The sequence below is a fragment of the Borostomias antarcticus genome, assembly GCF_949987555.1.
Source record: "Borostomias antarcticus genome assembly, chromosome: 9".
NCBI classification, from domain to species: domain Eukaryota; kingdom Metazoa; phylum Chordata; class Actinopteri; order Stomiiformes; family Stomiidae; genus Borostomias; species Borostomias antarcticus.
In genome coordinates, this window is record NC_140242.1 from 18,208,214 (window position 1) to 18,234,996 (window position 26,783).

Consider the following 26,783-nt stretch of genomic DNA (forward strand, 5'->3'; position numbering starts at 1 on the left):
CCCTGGGAGGCTGAGTAATGTGATGCCTCTATAATTGGCACACACCCTCTGGTCCCCTTTTTTGAATATTGGGACCACCACCCCAGTCTGCCACTCCTTTGGCACTGACCCAGACTTCCACGCAATATTAAAGAGGCGTGTCAACCAAGACAGCCCCTCAACACCCAGCGCCTTTAACATTTCTGGACGGATCTCATCAGTCCCTGGGGCTTTGCCCCTCTCTTTACCCGAGTGTCCAAAACACATGGCCTCAGATCAGATGATACGATACCGAAATCGATCATCGACCTTCGGCCTAAGGTGTTCTGATGCCAGGTGTACTTGTGGGCATCCTTGTGTTCAAACATGGTGTTCGTTATGGACAAACCGTGACTAGCACAGAAGTCCAACAACAAAACACCACTCAGGTTCAGATCGTGGTGGCCATGCCTTCCAATCACACCCCTCCAAGTTTGTCCATCATTGCCCACATGTGCATTGAAGTCCCCCAAAAGGCAGTGGAGTCCCCTGCAGGAGCCCCAAATAGGACTCCACTTAGGGTCTGCAGGAAGGCCGAGTACTCCGAACGGCTGTTTGGTGCATAAGCACAAACCACAGTCAGAGCCCCCCCCCCCCACAGTCCTAAGGCGCAGGGAGGCGACCCTCTCGTCCACTGGGGTGAACTCCAGCACAGAGGCGCTCAGCTGGGGGCTAGCTAGTATAGCCACACCTGCCTTACGCCTCATACCGTGAGCAACTCCGGAGAAGAACAGGGTCCAACCCCTATCCAGGAGTTTGGTTCCGGCGCCGTGCATGGAGGTTAGCCCCACCAGGTGTAATTGGTATCGCTCCACCTCCCTCACAAGCTCCGGCTCCTTCCCCCCCAGTGAGGTCACGTTCCGTCCCCAGAGCCAGCCTTTGCCACCCGGGCCTGGTCCGTCAGTGCCCCCCGCCTTCACCGCCACCTAGTTGGCAGTGCACCCGACCCCGACAATTCCTCCCGCGGGTGGTGGGTCCACGGAACGATGGAGGAAGAGATGGTGTTGCCACGTTGCTTGTTCGGGCTGGGCCCGGCCGGGCTCCATGGTAAGCCCGGCCACCAGGCGCTCGCAGGGGGGCCCTCCGTCTGGGCCTGGCTCCAGACGAGGGCCCCCGGCTTCCTCCGGGCCGGGTCTCTCTTCCTTTTTGTTGTTCTGTCATCAGGGGTTGTTTCCTGTAACCCCAGGTAGGGGGGCTAGGAGGGTACTACCATTTGCCCAAGGTGGTCCCCCAGGCTAGTGGAGGGAACGAAGCGTCTTACTTCTCCATTCTAGTTTACTTACACCTGATGTAATTTGCGCACATATAAACATACACAGACTGGACGTTCACAGCGTTTTGGGGTTGGGCGCAAATTCCATCAGGTAGGGGGCTCTGGGGAAGAAAGGTTGGAAACCCCTGCTCTAATTTATATGAGATGAGCATAGGGGTTGAGGCAAAAGGGGAGTTTGTTCATGTTAGCTAGCAAGCTAGCATTAGTACTATATGCAAAGAAGCACATAGCATAATTACTTACAGTTTCTGCATGATTTACACAGACAGTTGGTATTGCTTGATCACTCAGAAAGAGTTTATCTGAAAATCCTGCATTGTACTGACCCAGGTTGGAAAAGCAATCGTGCAAAAAATGGCTAGCACATACTGCCAGTGTTTTGCCAATTTCAGCAGGAACGTTGCCATCAAAAATGTATCCACTCAGTTCTTCTGTCCTTTGAGCTTGGGAGACGAAGTAGCGATCTGTGCTGCTTAGAACATCCAAGAACAGAGCATTTTCCATGCGAAGACATTATGCTAGCTAGCAGGACCTGCAAATAATGTCAACCTTTATAGCCAGGTAAACAAACGCAGATGATTGGAGGTATTCAAATGGGGGCGGGATTATTTTAATGAGTTCCTGACTGTGACGTAATTTCGGCTGACCACAACAAAACAACTGGGTTGTTTCACTTCATACTTTGTGTGCTAGTAGGGCCCTCAGAGACTCAAATGTATATGCAAACACAATGAAAAAGTAAGTTTTGCAAACGTGGACCCCTTTAGATTTTAGTTTGGCTGGTTAATAGGTCGGCAGCAACAGTTTAGTGCTGGGCGGGAACTGGCTTCTGATTTGCTGAGCCATCTGCGGTTCTGATCTAATGCGGAACTATTCGCCTAGTAGCAAAAGCTATGTCCAGTGGATGTCAAACACTAAAAGAAAATAAAGAAAAAGAAGTTTGAGAAGCTGAACTCCTGAGTAAAATTCCAAAATCGTCAGGGTACTGAACTTATATCGACAATGCTGCAACCAGCGGCCCGTCCCTGACATCCGCAGCGCTGCACAGCTGCAGCTTGTGCCCAGGAGTGCTGCAACGTTACTGCTACCAGATCTAGGTTATTTACAACAAGCTGATATTGGAGGGATTACTCAATTGTCTATTATGTGTTCAATGTTAATCAGTAATATAATAAACTTAATGAATAAGGCAGAGATTTTATTTGCCTAACATTAGCTAGACTTCCTGCAGGCTTTTTTTGTAAGGGTAACTAATAGTCTAGCTACTTATTTTATAGCTAATTTAGCTATGTTAGCAAGCAATGCATGGAATCTATATTGGCCATGGTTGGTAAGAATTCAGTGTTGTTATTGTGGACCCAAAAAGCAAGAGCTTCTGTTCTGTGGGTAAGCTCTTTTTAATCAAAGCTCTCACCAACTGCTTTGAATGTGAATGTCTTATGCTCATGCTACATGTTTAGGTCTGTTTTGGTCGACCACTTGGATTTAAAAATTGCAAAGACGAAATTATAATTTGAGTAGGCTACTAGGCTACTGTTAGTCTCAACGCCACACCCATGAGAGTTCTTTTGCTGATACACTACGTAAGCTACGCTAACTACGTTATTGCATGCTGCAGATCTCTCTATGGGTCTGGGACACAAAAATCTGGAGCTCAAATCTTGGCAATTCATTGATTTCGCAGGAATCCCTGTGAAACCAATCAGTAATGACTTTCATGATCAGGCATTCCCACCCATAGATATGCCCCCCCCTCTAACCTGAGCTAGCGTCTCTCATTTGCTGCTACGGCCTGTCACTCTTTCAATTTTGAACCGTCGATACGCCCTCAGAATACCAGATTGAGTGGTGAAGTGGCACAGACTCTATTATGAAGTGTGCGGAGCGCAGCGATTCAACGTGATATTTGAGTCTGGAGAGAGACTAGGCTACTGTATGATGCGGTGGTGTTATTTTGAGTAGCCTATGTAGCCGTGTTAATCGTTGGTGTGCGTGTATTGTGTGATGAGGGTAGGCCTACTTGTTAGAAATGGCACTGTCTGTGTTTTCTTCATGGCTATGTTGAAAGTGTGCATATGTTGAGAGCTCGTATGATGCCATTTAATGTAACCGACTGAATTGTATTTGAAAATAGGCCTATACAGTATACAGACGGACTGTTCTGCCTTTTTCTGGATAACTGGATAAAATAAAGGCACTTTGTCTGGAGAAAATAAAAGCGAAAGACTGTGACAGGTGTAGAGGCGCTAGACTACCTGGGTGAAATTACATGTCTTTCTTGTTTTTGTTTTTTTTGGGGGGGGGAGTAGGTCCTTAATTTGGTCAAAGACCCTGGGTCCACATTGTCTTAATGTGGCTTACTGGTATTTGCTTTGCACCAGAGTGAATTTGGCTATCTAGTTTAAACAGGCTCGATATTAGACCATAGTGCAGTATCTCTTCTTAGATTCCAGCCAGCATAGTGTTTGTGTGTGTGTGTAGTATGGGCATGGAGAGATATCTCACCTGAGGCCAGGTAAACATAGAGAGAGGCTGTTGATGTTCCGTAGAGGTTGGAAGCCTCACACACGTAGAGGCCGTTGAGATCAGAGGTGGGGTCGAGGGTCAGACTGTCTCCCTCTCTTACTGCAGAGACCGGCCACGGTTGGTGCACTCTGCAGGAGAGGAGTGGGGTTACAGAAGAGAGATTGTGTACGTGTGATCTGAAATGTTAAGTCTGCTTTCTTTACTTGCTCACCAAGTCCATGAAGTACCAGCACAGCAGAGAGCCTGTTACGGCTCGCATGCCCTCGCCTCCACAACCGCCTCCCTCTCTCCCCTCTGGGCCCGCTGCGCGCTCGGGGCGTCCTACGCGCTCTACCGCACGTCGCATCGGCCCGGGCATACAACGCTCTGACTCTCCGGAGTTTCCCCCCACTGCCGGGCGTTCCCCGTCTCCGGCCAGCTCCGCGGACTCGGCAGTCTCCTCCCTCTCCGGTGACGAAGAGTCGGATCCCGACATGCCCAGCACATCGGCCCGTGCGCAAAGACAAGAACGGCGCGCTCGTCTCCGACGATGACGCGGGCGCGGCTCTACTCACCGGTTTCCATTTATCATCACCACACCTGTCCCTCGTTCTGCAATCACCTTCAACCTCTACAAGAACCTGGTCTACACTCCACTCATCGCCAGATCTTACCATAACCCACATGTGGTAAAGTATAGCCTAGCCTACAATCTCCTTACCCGTATTTTGTAGTGTTTTTTCCCGTTCCCCGTTTGTGATTACTATCACTCACCCTACCTCTCCTCCTCGTCTCTCCAGTTCCTGCCTGACCCACGCCTGTACGACAACCCTGCTCCTGCCTGACCCACGCCTGTACGACAACCACGCTCCTGCCTGACCATCGCCTGTACGACAACCCCGCTCCTGCCTGACCATCGCCTGTACGACTACCACGCTCCTGCCTGACCATCGGCTGTACGACTACCACGTCCCCCTTTGTGTTATCTCATTAAATCGCCCCTCCGGGCTTTACCGTCCCTTGCCTCCTCCTTACCTGTTGCGCCTGGGTCCCTAACCAAACCCTCACAGTAAGACCTGGCCAGTTTGGACCCAGCCAACATGGAGGAGAGACCTGCACCTCCCGGACTACTCCAAGCCCTCCCACAGACCCAAGCTGTGCAATTACAGCAGGTATCCGCCCAACAGCAAGCCCAGGACGAGCGACTGAGGGGCCTCGCTACTCTGGTCTGCACCCTGTCCGACCAGGTCACCGCGCTCAGTGCCCGCCTGGCTCCGTTCCTGAACCCCACCGCTCCACCAAACCGGGAGCCCCATCTCGCCTCCCCGGCCCCCTACGACGGGACGTTCACCCTCTGCCGGGAGTTCCTCATGCAGTGTGAGTACGTGTTTGACCTCCAGCCAAGTATGTACTCCACTGCGTCGGCTCGGATAGCCTACATCGCCAACCTAACCACGGGACGGGCTCGCCGTTGGGTCATGGCGGGTCGCGAGGGCGCAGCTGCCTACATGCAGGACTACACTGCCTTCGTGGCTGAATTCAGGACCGTGTTTGACCACGACGTCCACGGACAGGACGCGGACGCTGCTCTCTCCGCCCTCACCCAGGGTCCCAGTTCCGTAGCGGACTACGCCACGGAGTTCCGCATCCTCGCTGCCCGTTGCCCCTGGAACGAGTCTGCCCTGTACAGCGCTTTCCGACGGGGCCTAGGGGAGGCCATGAAGGACAGCCTGGCTGGAAGAGACAGACCAGCGACCCTGAACCAACTCGTCTCCCTCTCCATAGCCATTGACGAGCGCCACCGGGAACGCAGGCGCGAGCGGGCGCACCAACACCACAGCGCACCCAGACCGTCTCCACCTCCCTCTACCGGCCTCTCTCGGCCTGTCCCGGCCTCCCTCGCCCCCCCAAACACCGCTGGAGAGGAACCCATGCAACTGGGTTGGACCCGACTGACCCCTGCAGAGCGTGAGCACCGGAAACAGAACGGACTGTGCATATACTGCGCTAGCCCAGCGCACGCCGTCGACTCCTGTCCCTCTGCACCTCCCAGGGTGGCAAAAAGAGTAGGCTCACTCGCCAGGGGGTACCGAGTAAGCCGGCTCATCCATCCCCAATCCCGGACCCGTGCCGCCAGGTTCACTGTCACCCTCGCCTGGCAGGGGCACACGCTCTCCGTCCCTGCCCTCATCGACTCCGGTGCCGACGAGAGCTTCGTGGACGTCCAGTTCGCCCACAAAGCGGCGCTCCCTCTCTCCCCTCTGGAGAGGCCCCTCTCGGCTTTCGCCCTGGATGGCCATCCCATGGGCCCCATCACGCACCGGACCCTGCCCCTCACCCTCACAGTCTCGGGAAACCACGTGGAGGACGTCCGCCCCTTCGTCATCCACTCTCCCGACGCTCCATTCATCCTAGGGAGGCCCTGGCTGGAACTCCACACCCCTCATGTCTGCTGGAGCTCGGGGCACATCCTCGGCTGGAGCACCACCTGCCACGCCCGCTGCCTCCGAGCTGCTCAGACCTCCACTCGGGTTGACCGGTCCCGTCCCGCTCCTCCAGACCTCTCCACGGTCCCTTCGATGTACCACGACCTCGGAGAGGCCTTCAGTAAGGAGCGCGCCCGCACACTCCCCCCTCATCGACCCTACGACTGCGCCATCGAGCTCCACCCTGGCGCCCCTCTCCCAGCCAGTCGTCTCTACAACCTCTCCCTCCCGGAGAAAGCAGCCATGGACACCTACATCTCCGAGTGCTTGGCCGAGGGTCTCATCCGACCATCTCGATCCCAGGTGGCAGCGGGGTTCTTCTTCGTTAAGAAGAAGGGAGGAGATCTGAGGCCGTGCATCGACTACAGGCTGCTCAACAACATCACGGTCAAGAACAAATATCCACTCCCCCTCATGAGCTCCAACTTCGAACCCCTCATCGGTGCCACCATCTTCACCAAGTTGGACCTCAGGAACGCTTATCACCTGGTGCGTATCCGTGAGGGGGACGAATGGAAGACCGCCTTCAAGACCTCCCGTGGACACTACGAGTACCTCGTCATGCCCTTCGGCCTCACCAACGCCCCCGCCGTCTTCCAGGCGCTTATGAATGACGTGCTCAGGGACATGCTGGACGTTTTTGTGGTCCTCTACCTGGACGACATCCTGGTATTCTCCAGGAGCGCTGAGGAGCACGTCCAACACGTCCGCATGGTCATCCAGCGTCTCCGGGAGAACCGCCTGTATATTAAGGCGGAGAAGTGCACCTTTCACTCCTCATCAGTGGAGTTCCTGGGGCTCATTGTGGAGGGAGGCCTGACGCGACCCGACCCCCGCAAGATCAAGACCGTGGTCGAATGGCCTCCACCCACGACCCGGAGGCAACTTCAGAGCTTCCTTGGCTTCGCTAACTTTTACCGCCGTTTCATACGGGACTACAGCCGGGTAGCAGCTCCCCTCACCCACCTCACCTCATCCCTGCGTCCGTTCGTCTGGACACCGGCTGCCAGCGCTGCCTTCTCCGCGCTCAAGGAGTGCTTCACCACCGCCCCGGTCCTTCTCCATCCTGACCCCTCCAGGCAGTTCGTGGTCGAGGTGGACGCATCGGACACAGGCATCGGTGCTGTTCTGTCCCAGCGGTCAGTGGAGGACCAGAAGTTGCACCCCTGTGCCTTCCTCTCCCGCCGGTTCACCCCAGCTGAGGTGAATTACGACATCGGGAACAGGGAGTTGTTGGCGGTGGTGGGGGCCTTGGAGGAGTGGCGCCACTGGCTTGAGGGCGCCAAACACACCACCCTCGTCTGGTCAGACCACAAGAACCTGACCTTCATCCGGGCGGCCAAGCGCCTCAACTCCCGCCAGGCGCGGTGGTCCCAGTTCCTCGGGAGGTTTGATTTTACCCTCACCTTCCGGCCCGGCTCCCGCAACGCCAAGGCCGACGCGCTGTCCCGCCTCCACGCGCCCGAGGCGCCCCCCGCGGAGCCTGAGACCATCCTGCCGGTCTCGCATGTCATAGGGGTGGTCACCATGAACATCGAGGCAGTGGTGAGGCAGGCCCAACGCGCCCAACCCAGTCCGGCCAACGTTCCTCCTCGCCGGCTCTTCGTGCCTGACTCGGTCCGGTCCCGGGTGCTCCAGTGGGGCCATGCCAGCCGGTTTGCGTGCCATCCCGGGGTTCAACGCACCCTCTCCTTCCTGAGCCGACGGTTCTGGTGGCCCTCCATGAGGTCCGACGTCCGGGAGTTTGTGGTCGCCTGTCCCGTCTGCTCCCGCAGCAAGGCGTCCCACCAGCCCCCGGCTGGCCTCCTGCGTCCTCTCCCGGTCCCCAGCCGTCCCTGGTCCCACATCGCCCTGGACTTCATCACCGGTCTTCCCCCCTCCAGGGGCAACACGGTCATCCTCACCGTGGTGGACCGGTTCTCCAAGGCGGTCCATCTGGTGGCGCTCCCCAAGCTCCCGTCCTCTGCGGAGACAGCTGAGCTCCTCGTCCAGCATGTCTACCGGCTCCACGGTCTCCCCGGAGACATTGTCTCGGACCGTGGGCCTCAATTCACCTCCCAGGTCTGGAGGGCCTTCTGCAAGGAGATCGGCGCCACCATCAGCCTCTCCTCTGGCTACCACCCGCAGACCAACGGCCAGGCCGAACGGGCCAACCAGAGCCTGGAGTCCGCTCTCCGCTGTGTGTCGGCTCTCCACCCCACCTCCTGGAGCAAGGACCTGCCCTGGGTCGAATACTCCCTCAATGCCCTGACCAGCGCTGCCACTGGCAGGTCTCCGTTCGAGTCATCCCTCGGGTACCAGCCCCCGCTGTTCTCTCTCCAGGAGTCGGAGGCCTCCGTCCCCTCCGTCCAGGCCCACCTCAGCCGCTGTCGCCGTGTCTGGAGGGAGGTCCGCAGGGCCCTGCTCCGCTCCAACGAGCGCTCCTGCCGCGGGGCCAACCGCCGCCGCACTCCTGCTCCGGCGTATCGGCCCGGTCAACGTGTCTACCTCTCCACCGCTGATCTTCCGCTCCAGGTCCCCTCCAGGAAGCTGGCTCCGCGCTTCGTTGGGCCCTTCGAGATCGACCGTGTCCTGAACCCAGCTGCGGTACGCCTTAAGCTCCCTGCTTCCATGCGGGTACACCCTGTGTTCCACGTGTCCAAGGTCAAGCCTGTCTCCTCGAGTCCCCTCATGCCTTCTGCCCCGGCTCCTCCGCCTCCCCAGATGGTCGACGGGCATCCCCAGTGGACGGTTCGGCGGCTGCTGAAGGTGCGCCGCCGGGGTCGGGGTTTCCAATACCTGGCGGATTGGGAGGGGTACGGCCCCGAGGAGTGCAGCTGGATCTCCAGGCAGCTCATTATGGACCCGTCTCTCCTCCGGGACTTCTACCGGGCCCATCCTGATGCCCCCGGTCGGTCGCCAGGTGGCTCCCCTCGGGGGAGGGGTCCTGTTACGGCTCGCATGCCCTCGCCTCCACAACCGCCTCCCTCTCTCCCCTCTGGGCCCGCTGCGCGCTCGGGGCGTCCTACGCGCTCTACCGCACGTCGCATCGGCCCGGGCATACAACGCTCTGACTCTCCGGAGTTTCCCCCCACTGCCGGGCGTTCCCCGTCTCCGGCCAGCTCCGCGGACTCGGCAGTCTCCTCCCTCTCCGGTGACGAAGAGTCGGATCCCGACATGCCCAGCACATCGGCCCGTGCGCAAAGACAAGAACGGCGCGCTCGTCTCCGACGATGACGCGGGCGCGGCTCTACTCACCGGTTTCCATTTATCATCACCACACCTGTCCCTCGTTCTGCAATCACCTTCAACCTCTACAAGAACCTGGTCTACACTCCACTCATCGCCAGATCTTACCATAACCCACATGTGGTAAAGTATAGCCTAGCCTACAATCTCCTTACCCGTATTTTGTAGTGTTTTTTCCCGTTCCCCGTTTGTGATTACTATCACTCACCCTACCTCTCCTCCTCGTCTCTCCAGTTCCTGCCTGACCCACGCCTGTACGACAACCCTGCTCCTGCCTGACCCACGCCTGTACGACAACCACGCTCCTGCCTGACCATGGCCTGTACGACAACCCCGCTCCTGCCTGACCATCGCCTGTACGACTACCACGCTCCTGCCTGACCATCGGCTGTACGACTACCACGTCCCCCTTTGTGTTATCTCATTAAATCGCCCCTCCGGGCTTTACCGTCCCTTGCCTCCTCCTTTCCTGTTGCGCCTGGGTCCCTAACCAAACCCTCACAGAGCCTACGCCATGCTCTGACTAAGCACACTGGCCCTCATTTACTAGGTAGGCAGGCAGGCCCTGCTTACAAACAATACAGTAATACAGTAGCAGAGTACAGAAAAAAACATATCGTACACAAATAGAGAAAAGCAATTTAGCTCAAATGTAGTGGTAATTTAGTGTAGAACTGGTTTGTAGAACTGGTAAATGTGTGAGTGTGTGTGTGTGTGTTTGTTCCCACACTACAATACAACATGGAGGACACAGAACTTGACAAGCAGTCTGAAGGGACAAGTCTGCTCTGTTTAAAAAACTACAGTTCCAGTGCAGCAGTAAACTACAGTTCCAGTGCAGTACAGAGGATAACCCATACTACTTTGATTAAAGGATAATGTTCGTTTTTGACAACCTGGACCTTATTTACGGCATATTATAAGACGTTTAACTCACCAAGATAACTTTGGTGTAATTCGGAGGCCTGTAGAAGAAATTTAAAATCCAGCGCGAGCCAAGTATATCCATGTAATGGCGGCGGACGGGGCACTGAGATTTGCAAAGAGGTGCTAAGTGTTGCTAACCGGTTTGTGGAATTGTTAAGTGTGTGAAAGAGTATGTTTGAGAGAAGAGTGTCAGTTACTCTATTTTTCTAAAAACACACTGAGAAAGACACTTCATTTACACATACAGTACAGAAAGAACTATTTAGTACCTGTTCCAGGTGTAGAGGGGTGAGGGATTACCATCTGAAACACACTTTAACACTTGTGGGGAAGTTTTACTGATGTTCACAGACAAAGGTGGATCTGAGAGGAACGAGAGAGAGGGGGGGGGGCAGAGAGAGGGAGGGAGGAAGGGAAGGAGAGAGAGAGAGGGTGGAGAGTGAAAGAAAGAAAGAGATGCAGTTACATTATCAGAAACAGATAGTCATGCATACAGTATAGTAAGAGATTGCCGGAGTGTAACCCAATACAGATGACTGCAAGGATGTTCTGAACCTTGCACACTGGAGCAAGTTTCTGTTGCTTGATGTCATGGACAAACATTGTTTTAAGGAGCCTGACACAGGTCTATATTTGACTCTTGATAGATAATTTAATTTTGTGTCTGGTGAAAAATTACAGCAAAGGCTGGAAATGCAGATACGGAATATGCATACATATCACTCAATATAACAAACACCAGTTTAAAGTTTACAATCTGCACTTTCATACAAAAACCAGGCCAGGTCCAGCCTGGCTTATGTGCATGGCTGGCTTGTTTCTGTTCAGGACTGGTAGGATGGAAGCTAGTCATGCCACTGAAATAACTGTGAATTGAAATGACATGAAATGATGTCTGATAAATTAAAGGAGTAGTAAAGGCAAAATGCATGTTTAGCCCTGTTTAAGGTTACTTATGATCATATACAATGGTTCAGATCAAAACGTTGACAAAACTAGCATTTTTGAGAAAGTCTGATAATTGCTCTACCACTGTTTTGGTCATACAATAGATTTGGATGGGCACCGTGAAAAATAATTAAAAAAACATGTTAAACACTCAATTTCAATTTCCGCCCCCTCGCATCATATTGGTTCTATACTATAATAAATTAAATTCGCCTTATTCACCTCAGCTGCCATATTGGTCAGTATGACGTAATTAGGGGTGTGGATGCGGAAGTGCCTGTTGCCTTCAATGTTAAAAGTTCGCTGTAAAAACACCACTTCAAGAACCAAAATAGTTAAAATAACAGGCTGAATACACTATCGGGGTTACAAACTCATCATTACCAGACTCCGATTGAAAAACAATCAGAGTGTGGTAATGATGAGTTTGTAACCCCGATAGTGTATTCAGCCTCTTATTTTGACTATTTCGGTTCTTGAAGTGGTGTTTTTACAGTGAACTTTTAACACTGAAGTCAACGGGCACTTCGGCATCCGCACCCCAGACTGACCAATATGGCTGCCAGGTGAATAAGGCGAATAGCCTAACTTAAATACTCATTGAATTGCTGAAACTGAACAAGGAACACAGTCTATCTAAGCCTGTTGCTGCCCTCCCGTGGCCGAAAACTGTAAATGCAGTCTATCTGCCTCTTGTGGTAGCAACATAGAACTGCAGGTCAACAACGGGACGGAGGCAGCCAGGGAGGGACTGACAACCGGACATTTGCTATCCTAGGTGCGCTGGCTTACAGCTACGCACAAAAACACAACAGGTCTCTGTTTTTAAAGAACTGAGAACATACTACTGCATGTTATAGCAGATGCAGTACATACTATGAAGTAGTATGTACTGTAATACTGACTGTTCATCTAGGTGGTTGGGTAGCTACAGTATGCGTTAGTGTGTTATTGGTAAGTTGACAGTGAATCCAGCTATAGAGTAATATGATGTTGGGTAATGTAAATCTAAAACTGAACACTCACATGCTATGTTTAGCTTGTAGGGCAGAGTCCTCTCTGTCTCCAGGGAAGACTGGGTGACCACACACTGTACCAGCTGCTGGTGGGCATCTCTGGTTGGCACCCCCAGCAAGTGACTGATGACCGTTGTGGTACCGTTTTGATGCTGGGTGGAGTTGGTGACCGTCCTCAACCGAGGGCCCAATGCCCCCATCTCCCACCTGACCTGAGCTGCAGGCTTGGCGTTTGCAGCCTCGCAGGTCGCCACGGTAACCTCCTTATGCCCCACGACAGGGGGGGCATCGACGGTAACACTCATGACCGGAGGCACTACGGGATGTAAACAAACACAAACACAGGTAACAAAGTGAAAGGATCGCACACTGGTCCTACATTTATGTTGCAGCCAAACGCTGTGCTTCAACATCTATGGTAATAACTATACACATTGTATAGGCATATGCACTGATTGAAAATAGTTAGGGCCCGAGCACTGGCGGTGCGAGGCCCTATTGAAATAGGATTAAGGATTATTATTCTTCTCCCCAAACAAATGCCTTTTTGGCGGTCTAAACATCGATGAAAACGCATGAAACTTTTCCGATACGTCAGTCCTGGTGAAAAATGTGATATTTCATAGGTGACGGAAATGGGCGGGGCAAAACGGATCAAGAGCGCCCCCTGGAAATTTTAAAATGGCGAGCCCCACCTTTCAGTTTGATGTAGGCGAACGAAATTCGGTGGGCATATGTATTTCATCGAGACACACAAAAATGTCTCTCCTCCTACAGATTACATCCGATCAACTTCATATTCGGTTAAGAGTTTTCACCAAACACCCTTGCTGTGGCGCCCCACCAAATTTTGACGTCGCCATAAAACAGGAAGTCTTCATAACTCCTACATACATTATCCGATTTGCACCTAATTGCTCAAGCTTCATGAAGGTCGCATCCTGAACACATCTATGCATCGGTATTGAGTGAAACTTATAGCGCCACCTACTGGTGAAACCACAAATGCCTTTTTGGCGGCCTAAACATCCATGAAAACGCTTGAAACTTGGAAGATACATCAGTCCCTGTAAAAAAATTGGTATTTCATGAGTGCCGGAATTGGGCGTGGCAAAACGGCTCCAGAGCGCCCCCTGGAAAGTTTAAAATGGCGAGCCCCACCTTCCAGTTTTTCGTAGGCAAACGAAAATTGATAGACATAGCTAATTTATCCACACACACACAAAAAGTCTCTTGGAGCCATACCCTAAGTCCAACAAGAAGTCCGCCATTTTGCTCATTTTTGACATTTCCATCCCTCGTACTTTAACAAACTCCTCCTACAGATTTCATCCGATCGACTTCAATCAATCAATCAATCAATCAAAGCTTTATTTGTATAGCGCATTTCATACCCAGAGGCAACACAATGCGCTTTACAGAGAACAAGGGAGGACTTCACACTCGGTCTGCTTCATCTGAAGACCTTTCTGATTAAAAGTTATTAAAAAAAATTAAGTTTACTAAACACCCTTGCTGTGGCGCTGTGGCGAATTTTGACGTTTCGCCATAAAACAGGAAGTCCTCATAACTCCTCCATACATTATCCAATTTGTCCGATATTTCTCACGCTTCATGACGGTTCTGTCCTGAACACATCTATTTGTCAGTATTGCGTCATACTTATAGTGCCGCCTACAGGTCAAGCAGGAAGTCATCATAACTCCCACATACATTGTCCGAACATTTCTCACGCTTCATCAAGGTACCATCCTGAACACATCTATGCATCGGTATTGAGTCACGCTTAGAGCGCCACCTACCGGTGACAGGAAGTTTCTCTCAGTACTGCACACCGAAATAGCACACCCTTTAACGGCGCCACACCCCGACACGCGTGGGGTGCGAGGGCCCGCTCACTGCTGCTAGCAGCCCTAGTTTTTGCTTGCAATTTGTTAAGCTAAAACTGTAGCTTTAAAGATTTGACACGATGAATCTTCAAGACTGCAGTTTTAGAAAAGAGAACACTTCTTCAACCTTTATGTTGCGAGGTATATTTACACTGGTCAGACCTAAGTTGTGTATTAGCGGAGTATAGGGTCACTGAGGGGACCGAATGCTCAAGCGGTCACATGGTTAACAGAGGCTGAAATAGTTTCTCAGAGGGGAACATTGAACATTTTCTACAGGGAACCTTTTGAGAAAGCCACTAAAGTAGACTAGTTATTATGATTTAAAGAAATTGCAAATGACCAGTTAATGCCCATGCATACAGTGTTGACAGTTATTGGTGTGGGTCCATAACAAGAGCCAAGCATGAGTCACCAGTCATCTGAGTATCATGGGAATTAACTGGTCACCCTCAGGACTGCCTTATTTGAGAACAAGGCAAACATATTACACTTCACCTGACACACACACACACACACGCACGCACACACACACACATATATACACACACACACACACACACACACACACACACACACACACACACACACACACACTTTAGACTAGACTTAAGTCCATACCTAGGACAGTCAAAGGTATCTCAGTCCTGTGTGGTCCACTAGGAAACAGAGTGAAGACACACGTGTAGGTCCCCTCATCAAGCAGTCTCGCACGCCCTAACTGCATAGATCCATTGTTGTCTGCTAAGCTCCCAATAAACTGTAATCGATCTGCTGACTGCCCATTGAGAGGCCTAGGCCCAACTCTGGGTGAGATTAGGTAGAAGTTGTGGTTCTACCTGGGTGTTCTTGGGTCTTCCTCTGCCAGGTGATTTGAGTCAGGTCCTCCTGGGAGTCCACCAGTTGACAGGGAAGGTCCACATCCTGGCCCTCTACCACCGTCCTGCGCCCTCCGATCACCTGTATGGCTGAGAGGAGACAGAGGGGTATGAGCAGGATAAAGAATCGAATAAAAAGTTTATTCACCATATATAACCAGTACAGGTGCAGGCAGATTGGAATTCTTGTTATCACTTGTCCTTACAATAGCGATAGCAAACAGCTGGCTCCTGTCTTCACAGACATATTCAACGCATCACTGACACAGCAGGTTGTCCCCATGTGCTTCAAGGTGACTACAATAGTGCCAGAACCCAAGAAAACCAGGGTGACCTGCCTGAACCACTACCGGCCAGTGGCACTCACTCCCTGTTGTAATGCACTTTCAGCCACATTTCTATGAATAAAGTTTTACTTTTGTCTGTACTTACTCCAGTGGTCATGAAGTGCCTGGAGAAGCTAGTGATAAAACACATCAATACCATTATATCAGACTCACTAGACCCACACCAGTTCGCTTACAGAGCCAGCAGGTCTGTGGATGATGCCATCTCACTGGCCCTCCACTTGCATATCCACCTATGTCCACTAGGCTGGCTTCATAACCCTGATCACGTGATCTCTCTACACATCACAAGGCCAGACTAGTAGATACCATAATAGCTGAGTGGATATTGGTGGAGTGGATATGTGCTATTTAAGTGCAAAATCTTGCTTTTTTTGACAAAGGCTGCACTCCCGATATTCTTCCGACTGTTGCTTGGAACCTCTAGTAAACCAGCAGTGGATGATCACAGTGTTCCTGAAGGCTCATAGTTGACAAGGGAGTTAACAATGTAGCTTGGTCCTCGCCCATTTAGGGCTCTGTATATAAGGAGGACCTTAAAATCAACTCTAAATGTTACTGGGAGCCAGTGCAGAGCAGCTAAGACTGGACTAATGTGCTCTCTCCTCTTGATTTTTGTTAATAGTCGGACTGCAGGAGTTTTGAATGAGCTGAAGTCTCTCAGTGGTTTTTTGGGGGAGGCTAGTGAAGAGTGCATAACAATAATCGAGTCGGCTTGAAATAAAAGCATGAATCAATTTTTCTGCATCTGTTTGATTTATAAATGGCCGTACTTTAGCTATGCTGGAAAATTAGGTTTTCCTCACCTTGTTAATATGGGAAGCTTAGATCTGAACACCAAGACCTTTTCTTTTAGGGCTGATCAATAGGATTTCAGTTTTGTCCTCATTTAGCTTTAAGAAGTTATTGCTCATCCATTTATGTATTGCTAGAAGACAGGTAGTAATGGAGTTTATAGCTGCAGCATCATTTGGTTCAGCAAAGATGTACGGCCGTGTCCGAATGTCCATACTATGTATGTAGTACATACTATATAGTACGCCAGATGTAGCAGACACAATTTTGATGTAGCACGCTGCATCTGGCGTACTATATAGTATGTACTACATACATAGTATGGACATTCGGACATGGGTAGTTTGTTGTTGTGTGTAGGTGTGGCTTGATTAGGCTATACAGCTGTGTGGCTAGACATCCAACAACACAGTTGAATGTTAAACTGTGTATTTGCCTGCTATTCTTTGTTGCCCGCTAGTTTAGTCTGCCATATTTTTCATCCTTTATCTGACTGAGGTTTCAGCAAATTAAGGGTAAAATCCATGGTGCCGACCATGGTGCTGAAATAGCCAGTTGTCTTGCTTAAATATCAGCAGGCCACCATTTATTGATAAATCCATGGCAGTCCATGGTGCTGAAATAGAACTACTGTAATTGTAATCTGCATTTCTTTCCATTCGGTCTATGTAAGTAGGATCCGACTTGCATCTCCATACAGCCTATAGAGACCCACTATCATGGGCGATTTTATAGGGGGGGCAGGGGAGGCAATTGCCCCCCCTGATTGGCCAGCCCAACTCTGCTCAAATTCTTTAAAATTATTATTATTATTATTATTATTATTTTTTTACTAATTAACACAATTATTAAATACATAATTGTGGTTTGTACCAGTTTGTGTTAGGTCATCATTCATTTAAAAAGTGTATTTATTACTTAAACTAGGCTACCTTTAACAAAAAATATATCCACCAATGGCACAACTTGTCCGTCGACCTCAACTATTTCCGGTTCGATCTGTTACCGCAAAAAAATGAGATCTGACTGTAGCCTACTGCTCAGTGCTCAACAAGCTACAACTATAGCCAACCTGCTCACAATGGCGAAAAGTAAAATATTTCTTCTAAAACTGGCAATGCTAATGAAGAAGCTACCACTCAAAATGACACTTGTTTGCTCAATGACTCGATTGCAGGTGCAATCGAATGCAGAAGTGCTCCAGAGGCTATCGAAGCTAGCACTAGCACTAGCAACATCACCATCGGCAAGGAAGCTAGCACCAGCAGGCAGTTGCAGTTTGATGTTGTGATGTTAAGCTTTCAAATCGTTTCAAATTGTACAGTGCATTTCATACACAGAGGCAACACAATGCACTTTACAGAGAACTAGGTGGGCATAGGTCCCACCCCTATATATTCCAGAGGGAAGCAAAAAAAAAAACAGTATCACCCAGGGGCCAGAAAAGTGAGCTGTAAAAATTCTTCCCTAACCCCTCTCAACGAGATGATCGAGCAAGCTCCTGGAGTATGTTTGTCTAACGGCTAAGAACATTTATAAAGCAATAAATTACATTAAATTGCATTTTCAGAGTAAGAAAGGCTAAAAAACATCATAGGAGAGACATGGCAAACACTGGTGTGCGTGAGTGTGAATGTGCCTGGGCCCAGATAGAGGCGAATATAATAATCAAATATAATATCGGAAAATATTAAAGAGAGAAGGTTGAATATCATTTCTGAGCTCAGTTGACAGCCATAGCGCCCACAGAGCCACAAAATGCATTCATGGGGCTCTGTGCTCTCAGTTGTACTTGAGTTGGGGTATCCTCACACCCCTCATTTCATAACTTTCTCCTTCTTCTTCTGGGTTTTGTGTAAGTTGTGTGTCTGACACTACTGAGTAAAGAAACCAGGCACTTCCCTTTTCCACCCCAATCCCACAACTCTCACATCCCCTGCAACTCATTGGGAGAATTGCTCAACTTCCTGCTTGGAAGAGCACAGCTCAGTGGAACACTACGGAGCGCTCTCCACACAAGGCCACATGTAGGGTCTGGTCCCTAGACGCACTCAGCTTCAGCTGCATCGTCTGGCTGAATCCCGGACCAGCCCCAAATAAGGACGTGACACTATACTGTTACTGAGACACCAAACCTTTCTTTTCTTTTTTACAAAGCAAAATATACTTGGTAATGGAGAAAAGAGAATTGTGGCGAGTGCCCCCAGGTGGTGAGCTCTGGTACAATTTCATCGGGTGTGGGACAATGAGGCTGATGTCTACTGTACTTGTCATGGTCACAACACAGCAGCGTGTAAATGTCTGCTTACAGCGTACTCTCGATCTCAATCAATACTGTAGGTGAAAAAAGCACTGGTGGAGAAAGGAGCGTGGCTTTAATGTAGATATACTGTATGTACTGTACAGTATATCAAAACATCACTGACTGGACTGATCCGGCTTAAAAAGTGGCTTGACTGAGGCTACATTTCCCGGCCTGAATTATTTCCCCATTCCGCCCCTGATGTTGGGTATGGCCTAGTGCTCGGTCATAAAGTCATATTGACATGCTCGTGGTGTCTAGATGAAGTTTGATGCATTGTGCATATTGAATTGTCATACAGATTTCTTATTAGCATACTGTTCACAACTGGAATTCTTTGTAAATAGATGGGACGAGACGGGACGGCAGAACTGTTTTTTTTTCTCACATCAAAATGTTGCCCCCCCCTACTCTCAGAGGGTAAAATCACCTATGCCCACTATGAAGTCCCCGTCGCCTCTGTTAGCTCTGCCCCTTCCTCTATGTAACAACCAAACTCATTACACTGTCACACTGAATACACTCTTATTGTATATCAAACAAATACATTCTTACTATCAGTACTACACTAGTACATCTATCACAACTGTTTTGTTCACTAGTACATCTATCAACTGGCTGGCCTCTTCGATGTGGGACCTGAGACGAGGGCGTGGCTATACGCTACTGAGCTGGACATCTGATGATGACACACGAAAGAGACAACTGTTTTGAGCGCATAAACATTGGTGGTACCTGAGAGTCTGAGAGTCCGACGTATGGATCTCGAGGTCTGTTGTCTTTGGTTTTCGTTTGTTTTACAGTTTGCTGAGCGGGATTTACAAGCCAGCAGCTGAGCCTTGCTTTTAGCAAGTAGACTAAGTTCGTTGTCTTCTGGTTTTCATTTGTTTACAGTTTGCTGAGCGGGATTTACAAGCCAGCAGCTGAGCCTTGCGTTTAGCAAGTATATTGGGTTGGTTGTCTTCTGGTTTTCGTTTGTCTTACAGCTTGCTGAGCGTTGTTTTGCTCAAGCCAGCCGCTGAGCCTTGCTTTTAGCAAATAGATTGGTGGTTCTTATCCTCTTATTTTAATTCCGCAATTATTTTAACGTTCGGATGCCCTTTTACCATAAGGGGAAGCGTGTCCTGAGCTAGCTAGAGATAGCTACAGCTAGCCTACAGCCACCGGGCTTTCTCCCTCTTCGGCTCTGGGATTATTACATCTACAAGCAAACAGAGGGCTGTTCCTGCAGTTTGAAGCGTTTTCTCACCTGCGTGGACCAGTCTTGCAATGGCTCCACACCCTGCCGCCCCAAACTGCTCGGGTTGCCAGAGTTGGAAGGTAGGATCTCTACTCTACACTCTATACACCAAGACGTACATTTCCTGGACTCACTGGTACCCGACCCAGACGTCGGTGTCCTGCCTCCCACTGCTCCACCGTCGGCGGCATCCGGGGGTGGGGATGTGGATTTTGGTTCCCTCCTGGATGAGGAGTCCTGGCCCGCACTTGGAGCCAGACCCAAGCATTCAAGCTCCACTCCTTGGACCACTGTTAGGAGGAAACGAGGAAGGGAAACCTCCAGGGTCGTCTCCCAACCCTCCGACGACGACACCCTCCAGCTGAGGAATAGTTTTGCTCCGCTGGCCGAGCCTGTATCCAAGAGGTCCAAGGATACTAGCAGCATCAGCTCCTCGGTCTGGCTCCCTGCTGTTGGGGTTCATTTCACACCCTGCTCTACTCAGTACCTTAACAGTCCTCCGCAGCCCATCCACGCCTTTCTGGTTGGCGAGCAGCATAACAGCCAGGCTAATCAGCCTGCTCCCCGGCCTGAGCACAGTCCAGTCCACCGAGGGGACCCCCGGCCCCCACCCTCTGCCACTTGGCCTTCAGGTGTGAGGCAGCCAAGGAGGCCCCCTAAGCCCAGTGGGCCCGCCGCTGATCCCGCCCCCCCATCTGTGCTCGTTATCGGATCATCCATAGTGCGCCATGTAGTGGTCCCGAAAGCCCGGACCTGCTGCTTCCCAGGAGCTAAGGTCTCGGACATCAGGACTGTTGTCCCATCACTCCTCGCGGATTATCCCCTGGCCTCATCCATCATCATCCATGTCGGAACAAATGACATCAAGCTCCAGCAGTCTGAGCGGCTGAAGGAGGATTTCAAGGCCCTGATCTCCACTGCTCAGGCGTCAGGAAAGACCTGCATCATCTCTGGCCCGTTCTCCTCTCCCCGGTATGGTGATGTCAAATATAGTAGGATCCGTCATCTCCACATCTGGCTGAAAGGCTACAGCTGCCAGTTGAAGCTTCCCTTCCTAGATAATTTCACCACCTTCTTGAACCACTCTGACCTCTTCGCCAGGGACGGCCTTCATCCTAGCAGGTCAGGTGCCCATCTGCTCAGTATGAATATGGACCTGACGCTGAGATCATCCAGCGTCTGATGTGGGGTAAGCCCGATCCGTCTCAACCACCCTACTGCCAAACAAACCTCCTGTACCCACGGTTTGGGCTACACCAGCTCCATCTCACCAGCGCTCCATCACCATAGACCTGGATTCCCTGCCCCTCACTGAGACCTGGCCTAGCAACGTTTATATTTCTATAAACAAATTTTTCCCACCTGAATATGCCATTCAGCGAATTATCTCCCACCGCACCCCTATTACCATAAGGAAACAGTCAGGTGGATCTTATATGAAAAACCTGATATCCGTTCCAGTGAATATACCATCCAGGCCTACTAGTCAGGTGAGCCAGCCCTTTTCTCCGGAAGCTATTTCAATGGCGATCCTGAATGTCAGGTCCCTACCAAGCTAAACTTTTCTCATTAATGATCTTATATGTGAACGTAAATTAGACTGTATGTTCCTAACTGAAACCTGGCTAAATATAAATGGACCAGCAGCCTTCATCGAAGCCTCTCCTCCTAACTACAGCTTTTTTCAATCTATCAGAAGTGGGAAAAAAGGTGGAGGAACAGCCACCATAGCTACAGATGCCCTCAGCTGCAGGACCATCTCCTTTGATGATTTTACCTCTTTTGAATATCACGCAATTGTCTTAAAATGCCAGCCCCCAGATTTCAACATACACGTGGACACTGAGGCGGACTCGAAAGCCAGGGACTTTATCAACCTCCTCAACTCCATGGATTTTTGAACATATCACTGAGCCAACCCACAACCGCGGCCACACCCTTGATCTAGTGATTACTAAGGGCCTGACTATCACTGTCTCCTCTATTAGTGACCTCGCTCTCTCCGACCATTTCAGTATCTTCTTCACTGCATTGGTTCCTAAAGTCAAAAGTAGTACTGGGCGCTTTGTCAAGAAACGTTATCTTACCTCCGCAGTAGCCGATAGTTTTAGAGAAATAATGACCACAAACAATTTATCAACTCCAGAAGTGGGGCTGTTAGGAACTATTGAAGACTTAGCAACCACCTTTAACACCAGAGTAAGGGCAGCCTTGGATTCTGTAGCACCTATTAAACTGAAAAGGATCACAGCCAATCATAAAGCTCCATGGCGAAATGAGGAAACAAATAAACTAAAGAGAACCTGCAGAAGATCTGAGCGTATATGGCGAAAAACCAAGCTACAGGTCCACCATGATATTCTCAAAGAACATCTCTCTGCCTTTAATAAAGCAATAAGAAATGCAAGGAAAGACCACTTCTCAAAATTGATATCAACCGAAATAATTCAAGAGTGCTCTTCTCAACAATTAATAGCCTAATAAACCATGTGTCATGGCTCCACCGCGCCTGCCTCGCCGGTCCGTTTCCCCCGACTCTGTCTCTGGACCTGACCGTGCCTCTGGACCAGTGTCTGCCTCTGACCCTGCCCCTGCGTGTGAGCCTGGCCTCGGCGCAGAAGATGAGACCCCTAGCACCTCCCATAGGGCGCAGAGGGAACTGCGTGCCCATCGGCAACAGCGCACCCCCGACCAGCACCTGCAGTTCATCCTGGTGATTGCGCCTCTTCCAAATCTGCCACCGAGCGGTCCCACACCTGCAGATAATCAGCCAATCAGCACAAGGTTAAGAAGCCGCTCCACACAGCAGTCTGCGCCAGATCGTTGACCAACCTAGTGGGTATCACGACTCTAGCTGATTAGTTCTCCGTACTCGAGCCCTGTCTCACTGTTCTTGTTTTTCATTTATTCCTAGTTAACCTGCCTGACCCACGCCTGCCTGAGGACCACGAACCTGCCCGACCCACGCCTGTCTGACTACCACGCTCCTGCCCGACCCAAGCCTGTCTCAGTACCACGCTCCTGCCCGACCCACGCCTGTCTGACTACCACGTCCCTGCCTGACCCCCGCTTGCCTCTCCGACCTGATCCTGCCTGGCCATATTAAATAAACACGCCTCCGGGCTTCACCTCCAAGCCTTTTTGAGTCTGCTTTTGGGTCCTCCTCTGCTAGCCCTAACAGAACGATCTGGCCTCAAATGGACCCAGCGGACTCCCTTCGCCAAGCCATCACCAGCCAGGGCCTCATCGTTGGACAACATGAGAATGCTCTCCGTGAGACCCGAGCCGCCGTGGAACGGCTCGGTACGGGATGCAGACACTCTGAGCAGACCGCCCAGACAGAGCGCAACCTGCAGTCCATCGCCCAGACCCTAGCAACCCTCAGTGAGCAGGTGGGCTGGTTAGTCGTTCTCCCAGCCCCGGAAGACAACCCCGTTGCTGGCCTTGCCCCTGCCGCTGAACGTAATGCCCCAGGGGTATTACACCGGCGGGAGCCAAACCTCTCTAACCCCAAGCCCTATGACGGCGACATAGTGCAGTGCTCCACATTTCTCATGCAGTCTGATTTTATTTTTACTCACCAGCCCAGCATGTACTCCCAGGATTCCGAGAAGATCGCGTTTGTGTCCAGCCATCTCACTGGCCAGCCGCTTGGCTGGTTCGAGGCCACATGGAGGGCTAAGGCTTCCTGTCTGAATTCCTACAGCGCGTTCTGCTCCGAGTTCAGAAAGGTGTTTGACCATCCACTCCTGGGCCACGATTCCGCCTCTCGCCTTATGCGCATTCAGCAGGGAAGCCATAGTGTTGCCGAGTACTCTATCGAGTTCAGAATACTAGCAGCGGATAGCGGATGGAATGACGCGGCGCTACAGTCAGCCTTTCGTGCGGGTCTGTCTGAGTCTCTTAAAGATGAGTTGGCACTCAGAGATGAGCCGGCTTCTCTTGATCTCCTGATTTCCCTTGCTGTCAAGATAGACAACCGCCTTCGAGAGCGCAGGAAAGAGAGGAATCTCCGCGCTCCTACTCCCGCAGTTCGGGTCGCTAGTCAGCGCTTTCCCAGTCTACCGCCTCGAACTTCCCCGGGTCCTAACAATGAAACGGTCCCCTTTCAGCCGGCCTCGATATCCCCTGCCTCAGACGAACCCATGCAGTTAGGCGGAGCACGCCTAACCGAGGCGGAACGCGCCCGTAGGGTAAATGAGCGCCTCTGTTTTTACTGCGGCCAGCCCGGACACAGCCGCGTGTCCTGCCCCGTTCGGCCAAAAGCCCAAGCTCGCCAGTGAAAGTGGGATCGCTGGTGAGCGGTGCTTCGTCTCCCGCACCCCCTCCCAGGCAGTCTAGGACCGCCGGAGCCGGTTTCAATGAGATGTCCTCCGCCGATGCCCTGGGGCGCATGCACCTCGAGGCCACTATTATTGTTAATCGGCAGTCCTTCACTGTACCCGCTCTGGTTGATTCCGGGGCCGACGACTGCTTTATCGACTCTCAGTTGGTCCGTCAAGCTGGCATCACCACCATACCCCGTGACACCCCCATTGATGTCCATAACCTGAGTGGCGGGCTCTTAGCCAACGTTTCCCATGTCACCGAGCCTCTTGATGTGGTTCTGTCAGGTAACCACCATGAGTCCATGTCCCTCCTAGTCATCTCCTCGTCTCTAAGCCCCATTGTTCTGGGTCAGCCCTGGCTGAGACGTCACAACCCACACATTGACTGGATCGCTAATAAGGTGAGTGGCTGGAGCCCCTACTGCCACAACACCTGTCTCACATCGGCCCTGCCGCCTGCTGAGGGCGCCATCGCCCCATTTGGACCCCCAGACCTGTCCATAGTCCCTCCCGAGTACCATGACCTTGGGGAGGTGTTCAGTAAGCAGCGGGCCCTTACTCTGCCACCCCACCGCCCTTATGATTGCTCCATTGAACTCCTCCCTGGAGCCCCCTTGCCATCTGGGCGTTTGTTCAACCTGTCCAGGCCTGAACGGGAAGCTATGGAGACCTACATCCGTGACTCCCTGGCATCAGGCATCATCAAGCCCTCGTCCTCTCCGGTAGGTGCTGGATTCTTTTTTGTGGCCAAGAAGGACGGCACCTTGCGACCCTGCATCGACTACCGGCCCCTAATTAGCATAACAGTGAAGAACAAGTACTCTCTGCCCCTCCTCGCCTCTGCCTTTGAACCCCTCCAGGGAGCTACCATATTCTCCAAACTTGATCTTAGAAATGCGTATCACCTGGTCCATATCAGAGAGGGAGATGAATGGAAAACAGCGTTCAACACCCCGCTCGGACACTTCGAGTACCTTGTCATGCCATTTGGACTTACCAACGCCCCTGCAGTATTCCAGGCCCTGATAAATGACGTCCTCCGGGACTTCCTCCACCGCTGTGTTTTTGTCTATCTAGACGACATCCTAATTTTTTCTCGCTCCCTTGAGGAGCACATCACACATGTCAGACAGGTTCTCCAGAGGCTTCTGGAGAATAAGCTATTCGTGAAAGCTGAGAAGTGTGAATTCCACGTCACCTCTGTGCAGTTTCTGGGCTTCCTCATCGGCAGTGGCCAGGTGCAGGCTACCCCCGAGAAGATCAGGGCGGTGGTGAGCTGGCCTGTCCCCAAGAACCGTAAGGACCTCCAGAGGTTCCTAGGATTTGCCAATTTCTATAGGCGCTTCATCCGCAACTACAGCCAGGTGGCCGCTCCCATGACCGCGCTCACCTCCAAGAACGTCCCCTTCTTGTGGACCCCCGAGGCGGAGGCGGCCTTCGATGAGCTGAAGAGGCTCTTCACGTCTGCTCCGGTCCTCACCCAGCCTGATCCCTCTCCAGTTTATTGTGGAGGTCGACGCGTCGGAGTGGAGTGGGGGCAGTGCTGTCCCAGCGATCACCCACTGATGGTAAAGTCCACCCCTGTGCGTTCTTCTCCCGCCGGCTGGAGCCCACGGAGCGTAACTACGACGTGGGCAATAAGGAACTGCTTGCTGTCCAGCTAGCCCTTGAGGAGTGGAGGCACTGGTTGGAGGGAGCTGAGGTGCCTTTCATTGTGTGGACTGACCACAAGAATCTGACTTACATCGAGAATGCCAAGAGACTGAACCCGCGGCAAGCCAGGTGGGCTCTGTTTTTTGGTCGTTTTAATTTTACCATCACCTATCGTCCAGGATCCCGCAATGTCAAGCCTGACGCCCTGTCTCGCCAGTATGCTCCTCCCAACCAGGACCCTGACGAACCAGACACCATCCTTCCTCCCTCATGTGTGGTGGCCGCTGTTACTTGGGAGATCGAAGGATTGGTGAAGGAGGCCCAGAGGACCCAGCCTGACCCAGGTAACGGCCCTGTTAACTGCCTGTTTGTCCCTGACCATGTCCGTCCCCAGGTCCTCCAGTGGGTTCATGCCTCCCAGTTTGCCTGCCATCCGGGGTACAGCCGCACTCTAGCCCTCCTCAGGAGACGGTTCTGGTGGCCCTCCATGGCCCAGGACACCAGGGAGTACGTCCGGGCCTGCACGGTGTGTGCACAGAGCAAGGCCTCGCACCAACCCGCCTCCAGTCTGCTGCGCCCCCTGCCGGTCCCTGGTCGCCCGTGGAGCCACATAGGTCTGGACTTCGTGACTGGACTGCCCCCTTCCCAGGGTAACACCACCATACTGACTATTGTGGACCGTTTTTCCAAGTCCGTCCATTTTGTGCCTCTGCCCAAGCTCCCCTCTGCGTCTGAGACTGTTGACCTTCTGGTGACCCACGTGGTCCGGCTCCATGGCATCCCTGCAGACATCGTTTCTGACCGAGGTCCACAGTTCACTTCCCAGGTGTGGAGGGAGTTTTGTCGGGCCATTGGGGCTTCAGTGAGTCTGTCCTCAGGTTACCATCCCCAGACCAATGGGCAAGCCGAGCGAGCCAACCAATACATGGGGAACGCCCTGCGCTGTGTCA

General features: G+C 51.7%; 1 protein-coding gene across 1 annotated transcript in view; it reads right to left on the reverse strand.

Annotated features, from left to right (window-relative positions):
- LOC311313554 (hemicentin-1-like) overlaps positions 1-26,783 on the reverse strand; it is a 58,633-nt gene that overhangs the window by 27,038 nt on the left and 4,812 nt on the right. Inside the window, exons 2-5 of the mRNA XM_084443702.1 lie at positions 15,130-15,258; positions 12,412-12,717; positions 10,707-10,800; positions 3,797-3,945 (exon numbers count right to left, since the gene is read on the reverse strand). Coding sequence (XP_084299828.1) covers positions 3,797-3,945; positions 10,707-10,800; positions 12,412-12,706 — 538 coding nt within the window. The 5' untranslated portion in view covers positions 12,707-12,717; positions 15,130-15,258. The remainder of the gene's footprint in view (positions 1-3,796; positions 3,946-10,706; positions 10,801-12,411; positions 12,718-15,129; positions 15,259-26,783) is intronic.